Below are 9,318 nucleotides of genomic sequence, written 5' to 3'. Positions count from 1 at the left end.
AAGTGTCCACAGGGACTGAGGTTCCTAACTGTGCTGCCAGGGCATGGAGATGCCGCTTACCAAGCAGGGAACAGAGGGTGAGGAGGGGAGCGTGTGTGGGCGTGTGCATGCGTGTGCGTGTGTGTGTGTGTGTGCACGTGTGCGTGTGTGTGTGTGGCTTCACGTGCACGCGTATGAGTGCACTAGCATGGATGTGTGTATGTGGTGTCGGGAGGGGCTCAGGATCGATGCTGAGCGCATGCGGGTGGCGAGAGTTCTGAGTGGGAGATGCTGGCAGGATATGCTGGCAGGAGACGCCCACTCGGTAACCTGACTCTCAGATCTGGAGCTCAGGTGAGGGGTCGAGTTGAAGGAAATTGTTCCCACTGCGCTCTGTGAATCAGTTGTTGGAGCTTTGGGGTCGGTCTCCTCGGTGTAGTGCGAGCAGCATCCAAGGATGCTGGGAGCAGCCGTACCGGCTGCAGAAGGCAGGCGAGAAGAGAGATTCGAGGACCGACCTAGGGAGGGGCCTCTCCCTACGAGGCCTGGGCAGTGGGGCGGTTGCAGGTGGACAGCTGCAGTGCGCCCGAGTGAGGAGGCAAGGGAGAGTGGTCAGGGTGTGGACGGCAAGGGAGGCTCGGGTGATATTTGACACTCGCGCTGTGGGCAGGTCCAGAACTCTGAAGGCGGCCTGGAGACCAGGTTCTGGCAGGGGCCTGGCAAGGGCAGGCCCACCTGGGAATGGCCTGTATTGAGGACCCAGGAGCAGGCACCCAAGGGGTGCAGCATTCCACTCACAGACCTCCTGGACTTCCAGTGGTGACCAGCCCAGAGGCCCTGGGCTCAGGTGACCTCAGGGGACCTCGCCCGCTCCTTCACTTGGGTGGAACGTGTAGCGGTGGTGGCCGAAGGCTTCGGTAACACCACCCAGGATGACAGTGAGAGCCAGCATAGCCGGCCTCATACGTGGTCAGCACTCTGCATCACCTGTCATCATGGTAGCCAGTGACTCTGGCTTGAACCTCCCCTGCCTGTGGCATGGGGACAATACCCCTGCCTTTGCAGCGAGGTCCGAGAACGCCAAACGGGCACTGGCAAATGCTCGCAGCTCGAAAGGGCAGCTCTTGTTCGTCATACAGCTGCACTTGGCACTGACAGTGGCCTTCGGTCCTGCTTTCCCAGGAAGTTCTCCCTGGACGACCTGCTGACCAATGTCATGATCTACTGGACGACGGGCACCATCACCTCCTCCCAGCGCTTCTACAAGGAAAACATGGGGAAGAACTTCACAGCTGAGAAGCCCTTTCGGTGAGCCCGCCTCCGAGGCAGGGAGCAGGGCACAGCCCAGCCTTGAACTCGAGGGAGGGCATTTGATGGCAGCAAAGCACAGCCTTGCCTGCAGGGTGCACGGGGTGCAGAGGATGAGGACACGATTTAAAGGTCGGGGGTGTTTTGAGAAATCCCTCTGCCTTTAGAATTAGCTCCCGGAGAGAACCCCAGGCCTCTCCCAGGGCCAGGATGCTGGCCTGGTGAAGCACCGAAGTTCCTGGGACTTCTCTGGCACCCTTTCCTAAGCCTATATGAAGACCCTCGGGGCCCTTAGTGGGTGGGAATTGAGGGGAATGGTTAAAACCCTGGATCCGTCCTTTTCTTTATGGCTCCCTGTGGGTGGGCCAGCTGACCCCTGCCCAAAGGCCTCCGAACTTGCTGCTGTGGGGTACAGGCTACCAGGCCACAGCCTACTGCATCAGTGAGACCTCTGTCCCTTCCAGGATGAAGGTCCAGGTGCCCACTGGCTTTGCCGCCTTCCCTTGTGAGTTATTGCACATCCCAGAAAAGTGGTTGAAGTTCAAGTACCCAAAGCTCATCTCCTACTCCTACATGGCCCGTGGGGGCCACTTTGCTGCCTTGGAGGAGCCGGAGCTGCTCGCCCGGGACATCATCAAGTTTGTGGGGCTGCTGGAGCGGCAGTGACGTGGGGAGACTGGCTGCCTCCGCCTTCTCGGTGAAGAGCCCTTTTCTGGGGGGTGGGTTTGCTTCTGCCTTCCGCCCATCCCAGGACCCCCGCGCTCATGTGCCAAGCAACGTGGCTTTAAAGATAAATGATTTTACTTCTGAGAGCGGCTGGAACTAAGTGACTTGCGCCTGCCCTGAGCCCACCTGGGGTTCCCCTTCCCGCAGAGCTGGCAGGTCTGCAGCCTGAGTTGGGGAGGGGTTCCCACTCGAGGGCAGGACAGGACTGGGGGGGACACCAGGATGCCACTGTACTCCCTGCGGGTGCCCCCGGGGCTGCTCTGAGCCGAGGCGGAGGGGTTGAGTGACTGCTAGGGGCAGGGTCTGCACAGGGACCCCCAGGTCCATGCCCACCCCACTCTCCTCTGGGGATTGAGGCAGCCTCGCTGGCTCAGCCCCATCACCCGCGCCCACTACACAGACTTGCCCCTCTGGCGCCCCCTGGAGGCAGTAGGAAGGCAGCTTCTCTGGCAAGTGCCCAAAGCGGCACCCCAGCCGCGGGATCCCCCAGAGAGAGAAAAGGCAAGGGTCTGCCCATCCTTCCCGCCAGGATCACAGCTCAGGGGTGGTGCACAGCCCTGCGCCCAGCCCGGGCACCCTCTCCTTTCCTCCCCTGCCACAGTCCTCCCTTGACCCCAAGCGGGCCCCAACACTGCTCCCCACACCTCCCACCTTGGAGGGAGAGACAGATGGAGTCAAGGGCAGAGACTGAGAACCGTACACTCACCAGCCTGGCAGAATGGACACTTTATTAGTGGTCCTTATTGTCCCCGCCTGCTGCGGGGTGACCCTGGCCCAGCCACAGTGTCACCAGGAACACGATACAAAAACATCGTACCATAGTGAGGTGCAGAGGTGTGTGTGCAGCTGGCAAGATCCTGCACTGGCCATTCCCTCCCCGCTCCCCACAGCTCGCTCTGGGACAGGGCTGGGGTGAATGGCTTCATACATAGGGCGGGGGCCAGAAGGACTCCGGACCGTCCTCCGGTCCCGTCTCAGGCCTGGGCCTGCCGCAGGCTCTTTGGTTATCAGTTGTGTATGTTCCTAGGGAGGGCTGGGTGGTGTCTGGATACCCAGAAAGGAGGTCTCCCACTGGTTACGTTCTCCCTATTACCTGATAGGGTCGCCACGACCAAGGGGCCTGGAGGGGCACAATTTCCATGATCTTGCTAAAAATTACAGGGGACATCACCCAGCTACAGAGCTGTGCAGAAGGGGGGTCAGGGACGAGCAGGGCCCCAGGCGCACGAGCAAGGGTAGGAGGCTGCATGGACCCCCTCACCACCGACGGCAGTCCACCCCAAACCCCTCAGCCGAGGGCTGAGCCCTTTCCTGGTTCCAACTGTTCGGAGCAGTGCTGCTTCAAACGGGCGGACAGAAGTCCTGAACTTGGTGGGGGTCGATGTAAAGTAGCTTCTCCACCTGTGTCTCCTCGCCTCCCGACCCCCGAGCTTGGTCCAGCCGGCCGCTTGCCTGCCCTCAGGCCTCCTGGTAGGCAGCCACCATGCTGTCTGCAGGGCTCTGGGCCAGGCACTGCCCTGGGACGGTCCCACTGATGTTGTGGATGGCACCGTAGTTCTGCTGCTGCTGTGGGGACAGGGCTGTTCTCTCCGAGGACAAGCCATTCAGAATCCGAGGCACGTAGGGCTGCCAGCAAACGGGGGGTGTTAGTGCTTGGGTGGGCCGGGCCTGAGACGTGGTACCCATCCTTCCCCCCCACTGCCCCTCCTCCTTCCACAGGAGGACACGTGCAGTGATCGTGACGGACATGAAGAAATAACATCAACTTAGGATGTCAGGACCCCAAATATACCAACTGCAGAATCTCCCAGCAGCCAGAGCAAAACAAAACGCAATCAATTATACAGTTCTCATGATCCTAGAGAAGGAAGTACACACATCTATTTCTCAGAGGAAACAAAACTTTTCCAGGCACTGGATCCCAGGAGAATTTCTTGCTTTACAGAGGAAACAAGTCGATCTGCACGGGGCAGGCTTAGGACGCTGTCAGTGGGGCGAACCCTTAAAGGATTCTTTCCAGTTCCAGGCTCCAGCTGCTAACCCCAGTGGCAGATCCCTGCGCTGCTCCTCCCCGGCCCCAGGCTGACAATGAGGGACTGATGTCATCTACCTGCCCTGCCTCTTCCCTTGTCTGGCGGCACAGCCACAGGTGTGCCTCTGCGTCATGAATCTGAGAAGCTTCTCTGGGGCTGGTCCAAGGACGGCCACTGATAAGAGGGCCTAACGCCTGGGAGACAGCCACCGTGAGACGCTGCCGCCCCGCCCTGGCTCTGTCGGGAGGGCCGGCGGTCATGGCTCTGGGGTCCCGTGGCTCCCCTTTCCTTTCCCATGCCCACCGTAGGAGCAGGACCGGAAGCAGGGAGAACCAGGAAGGAACGGTGTCCCCGTGTCTAACAGGTGCCTGCTCTGAAGCAGGTGCAACGCTCCGTCGCTGAATTCAGAGGGGAGTTAGTGTGCACCACGGAGGCCCTCGCACAGGCAGGTGCTGCTGAAATGCTCGTGATAAGTGTCACCAAACCATAAGGCCTTGTGCTATTGTTTCACCAAGGGCCCAAACTCACCAGGCATTAAATATGCAGAGCAGAAAAGTGAGCAGGGAAATGAAAGCGAGGGGGATGGGTGTACATCACGGCAAAACTAATTCTCTTCTCAGTGACGAATATGGCTTCACACATGTAAGTTAAAGCACCCAGAGGGACCCGGATTCCTTCTCAAGTGACATTAATTCAGCAACTTGTCTGGCACGTGATCAAGGGACTTCTATCTTAACAAGAGTTGATTAAAGCACGTTTGTAGGGCCCGTCTGGTTGGGGCCATTGCCGTGCTTGGTCACGGGGGAAAACCACAACTCACTGTGAACGGTGGGGGCACGTGGGCCGAGCCGTCACTTCCTTTGTCGCTTGCTGACTCTTCTGTCTGCAGATAACAGCAGAAACTTACAATGGTAAACAGAACCGATCTTCCTGAACTAACAACCTCCAGACAAGCAGACTGTTAACACCCAGAATAATGGTACCAGCTGGCACCCGAGCTCCCAGCAGCAGCCCAAGAGAGGATGGGGGGGCAGTGCAGGGAGCAGGGAGGGGTGGGGAGGGAAGCCACACATTGCACCCAACTACCCACACCTTTCTCATGGACAAATAAGATCTGGAGAAGGCTGTTGATAAGTGAAAGGGTGAGGAGCAGTCGAGAGTGAATCAACATCTCCTCCCAGGTCCTGGCTGGGTGGCAGGGAGGGGAGGGGCCCTGTACCTTGTAGTTCAGAGGGCTGAGGTGCTTGAAGCATCCAAAGCAGGTGTAGGCCAGGCACACCAGGATGGTGAGCAGCACGACCAGGAAGGTAAACAGGGTGGCAGGGGCCGTCATACCTGGGGACAAAGGGATGCCAGCCTTAGTGAGGGAGGGAGAGAGAGGCTGCCATTCACTGTGACCCTGCTGAGGACGGCGTCCATACCTGGTGTAGGAACTATGGGTGACTTCTCCTTCAGGCGTAAAATAAAGAGAAGGCACCACCACCCCCCCAAACCCCCTCAAGGATGGTGTCTTCTGGCAGGGGCCGTCATACCTGGGGACAAAGGGATGCTGGCCTTAGTGAGTGAGGGAGAGACAGGCTGCCATTCACAGTCACCCTGCTGAGGATGGCGTCCATACCCGGTGTAGGAACTATGGGTGACTTCTCCTTCAGGCGCAAAATAAAGAGAAGGCACCACCACCCCCAAACCCCCTCAAGGATGGTGTCTTTGCAGCCAGCAGCACACACAGAGACCCACTGAACAGCCGGCATTATCTCTGCTCAGATTTCAGGTACTAGGACACCAAGGCTATGGCAGTTTGCCAGCTGCCTTGCTGGGTCAGTTCCCTCCCATCTCTGGTGCCCAGTGCCCTGGGTGCCACATTGTGACTGAGCACCGAGTTGATGCTGTTAAAGCACTGGGGGTCCACGGCCACGCCACCCTGAACACCCGCTCCCGTGCTTTTTAAGCTTTTATAGGCGACTAAAAAGGTGGACAATTAAAAGTAAATTCACCTAGGAAGACCAGGTGCTGTAGGCTTTAACAAATAAATAAAAAATAAAAAAATAAAGCACTGAGGGCTTTGACTGGCTGGTATGGATATGGGAACGTGAGGCCAACGACTGCCTCCCTCCCCAACCTCCCCCCCACCGGGGGTCAGGAGGGCCCCTCACCCAGGCGCAGGAAAGAGAAGAAGTAGAGCCAGAAGAGGCAGAGGATGGGCGCGGCCAGGGCCTGGTTCACAGCCGCAAAGTGGATCCTCTTCTCCAGCTTGGCCGGGAGGTAGACAAAGTAGAGGTTGTGCCGATCCACCATGTGCTTGAGCAGGATGTAGATCAGGCCTGCAGAGAGGGGGCCGTCAGCTGGACACCTGGCTGGGCCACGAGGGCCCCTCCGCCCCCTTCCTATTTGTGCACGGAGCTGCTTGTGCACGGAGCTGGGGCTGGGGCTGCCACGTGACTGCGGGGACCAGAAGGTGGACAAAACACATAAATGCCCATCCTGGCTGCTCGTGGTCTCAGTCCCTCGCCCCCACGCCTTTCTTCCTCCCTCTTCCCCTCCCCCTTCCAGGCCTCTTTCTGGCTCCAAAGAGCAGAGGTGTCTGTGAGTCTGCACCCGCGGAACCCCGAAATTCTAAGATCACTCAGGGGAAAGGCTGTTGTACACTCAGATGCCTGGCCTCAGCCTGTGTGTGGGCCCCTCTCACGCCGAGCACCCCCAGATCCCTCATTCTCCTGCTCTCCTCCAAGCTGACCTCCTGCCCTCATCACAGCCAATGGATCCCCCAGGATCTCACCCCAGGGGTGGCACGAAAGGTGGGTACTGCCTTTTGGATGATGTCAGGTTCTTTAAAAAATTCATTTTGTTTCGAAAGAGTAATACCGTATCTTTAAAACAGTACGAGGGAGTAAACAGGGAAAACTAAAACTCCCGCCCACCCCTGAACCTCAGCTATGACTGTCAGCCAGATCCTGGGTGTTCGGTTTCCTTCCAGAGTCTTCCATTTGTTGGCCAGTTCCTGACGTTTGATTTTAGTTGCAAGACCTTGGCCGTTAAAACCGAACAGTCCTAAGTTCGAATCCTGGCTCTACGCCTCACTGACGTGACTCATCTGTGAGACGGGGACAGAAACCAGCCCCGGCTCGTAGGGCCGTGCGAGAATTCGTGTGCAAGGTGACCGGCCACAGAGCACACACGAGAGCTCCGATCGCCACGGCCACTCTGCGGTCACATACGATGAGGTCTCCGCTGAAGGAGCAACCAAGAACTAAGTGGTCAGCCGCCGAGAAGCTCAGACCAGAAATACTGAGAAGCCACAGTGTGACAGCCCGTGGAAGAAAGTCATTGCAAGTGAAATTAAATTTGGAGTCACCTCTGACCCCAAGACATCCTCTGTTTGTGGGGCTCCATAATGCCCCAGTGATGGCTGTCCTGGGGTGCTTGGCAGAATCAGCCACCCACCTACCCTGGACAGGCTCCAGGGCCACTCACCGAATGGGGCGATGATGGGGCAGGTGATGCTGTAGGCCATGATGACAGTGAAGACACACAGCATCCACGCATACATGGCTCCGAACTCGTACTCGAAGGCCTGGTTCTGGAGGAGGTGGTGAGGTGCTTACAGGCTCGCTCTACCCCAAACCCCCTGTATATACTCCAAGGGGCAAGGGGACACCAGGTGGAGGACTTTGGAAATGGGAGACTCACAGCCACCCCAACCTCTTGAAGTCCTTTCTGTTCAAACCTTCATAAGCCTTTACCAGCTTCACTCAGCTCAGACCCAGACTTCGCAAGGTACAGTGAGTGATTCATACTTTCATAGTGTTTCTTCTGTTTGAATCACGTCTACCCAACAGGCCCGTGAGCCCCGAGAGGGCAGAGACCGAGGTCTGAGGACAGACTGTAAAGTGACCCCCCCCCCCCGACTTTGGCATCAGATCCAGTGTCAGCTCTGCCCCTTCTAGTGTGTCCTGGGCTTAACCTCCCTATGGCTTAGTCTGTGCATCTGCCAAGTAGGGTACTCGTAGCACCCATCCCATGGGGGTTTCTGACAATAAAATGAAAAAAACCCAGCACATCTCCAACTTTCCTCTCAGGGTACCCACGTGGCAAAGGAGCATAAAGAACCCGCGCCTCTCAGTTTAGGGAATCTCGGATCAGATGCTGCGAGCCCAAAATGCCTTTGACCTCGGTAGTAATCTGAAGAATTTATGTAAATATATGCCCGAGAACAAGGGATGAGTTGATGTGGGTTGTATGTGCGTGTGTGATCAGACTGGTTAAAATGCAAAAATCTACACACTCCCCTCCAGCCGATGAGTTAGAGTGGAGAATAGTGAAGACACGCCGCCTTCATGGGGGGCCCTCATGACTCCCCCCCACAGGAGCGGCCCTGTGCCCAGTGCCCGGCGCTAGGGTGGGGTGGCAGTGCCTGCCCCCGCCCCCACCCCAGCTCACACCTGTTTGACGTTCCTGCGGTCCGCGGCGGTCTTGGCCATGATCATGCGGAAGGTATAGAGGATGAGGCCGGGCAGCCGCAGCAGCTCCATGCCGTTGCCGATGAAGGCCGAGGCGATGACGTAGTTCACAAAGAAGGCGCCCTGGTCGGGCAGGAAGACGCACCTGGGGGCCAGGCGCGGGTGTGAGCCGAAAGCCTGGAGGGCCTCCTTCCCACCGGAGGGAGAGCCTGACCGTCGGCTGGGCAGGAGCACAGCCCCGAGGCTTTGCACTTGTCCCTCCATTTGGTATGCATGTGTGTGCAGCACACACACGTGCCAGGCACTGCTCTAGGCCCTGAGAATGACACAAATCCTGTGACCCTGTCCTCGTGGAGTTCACACTCCAGCTGGGGGACACACACACACGGACCAGGTACACATGTGCCAGGTACACGGAAAAGCAAGCAGGGCGGGCAGTGTTTACTGTTGCCCGCGGTCAGAGGTGATTCTGATAAGGTGATTCTGTGCAGAGGAGGTAAAGAATCAGCGTCATCTAGAAACCTGGGGAGAGGGCATCGCGGGCACAGGAAGCGGCAGATAATGGCTCTTGGGGTGGGGTGGTGGGGAGAGAGAAGGGGGAGGGGCAGGCTGAGAAGGGAAGGTGAGGCCAGGGGTGCAGAGGGCCAGCCCCGGGCAGAGGAGCAGCTCTGAGTGTGGTGAGGGCGCCGAGGGGCAGGGCGGCCAGCAGGTGGCTGCCGCTGTCACCTGTGTGTGGCACGAGGCCGGCTGTGGTCGAGGTGGTGGACAGATTCTGGATCTACGTTAGAGCTGTCGGGATTTGCTGACGGCTTGGG

The 9,318-nt window shown here is 58.1% G+C and overlaps 2 protein-coding genes across 4 annotated transcripts in view; one reads left to right on the top strand and one right to left on the bottom strand.

The window, feature by feature from the left end:
* The window catches only part of EPHX1 (epoxide hydrolase 1), a 12,811-nt gene extending 10,714 nt beyond the window's left edge, over positions 1-2,097 (top strand). The window contains exons 7-8 of the mRNA XM_006914276.2: positions 1,162-1,287; positions 1,752-2,097. Of these exons, the coding sequence (XP_006914338.2) occupies positions 1,162-1,287; positions 1,752-1,953 (328 nt within the window). The 3' untranslated portion in view covers positions 1,954-2,097. The remainder of the gene's footprint in view (positions 1-1,161; positions 1,288-1,751) is intronic.
* Positions 2,098-2,722: 625 nt separating this feature from the next.
* Positions 2,723-9,318, bottom strand: part of TMEM63A (transmembrane protein 63A) — a 30,526-nt gene continuing 23,930 nt past the window's right edge. For all 3 annotated transcript variants that reach the window (XM_006914275.3, XM_025048514.1, XM_025048515.1), the window contains 6 exons: positions 8,486-8,648; positions 7,518-7,623; positions 6,200-6,367; positions 5,266-5,381; positions 4,867-4,929; positions 2,723-3,639 (listed from right to left, as the gene is read on the bottom strand). In XM_006914275.3, coding sequence (XP_006914337.1) covers positions 3,472-3,639; positions 4,867-4,929; positions 5,266-5,381; positions 6,200-6,367; positions 7,518-7,623; positions 8,486-8,648 — 784 coding nt within the window. In that variant the 3' untranslated portion in view covers positions 2,723-3,471. The remainder of the gene's footprint in view (positions 3,640-4,866; positions 4,930-5,265; positions 5,382-6,199; positions 6,368-7,517; positions 7,624-8,485; positions 8,649-9,318) is intronic.

This window comes from Pteropus alecto, unplaced genomic scaffold (assembly GCF_000325575.1).
Source record: "Pteropus alecto unplaced genomic scaffold, ASM32557v1 scaffold115, whole genome shotgun sequence".
NCBI classification, from domain to species: Eukaryota; Metazoa; Chordata; class Mammalia; order Chiroptera; family Pteropodidae; genus Pteropus; species Pteropus alecto.
The sequence above is the reverse complement of the archived record's forward strand: the minus strand, read 5'-3'. Positions and strand labels throughout refer to the sequence as shown.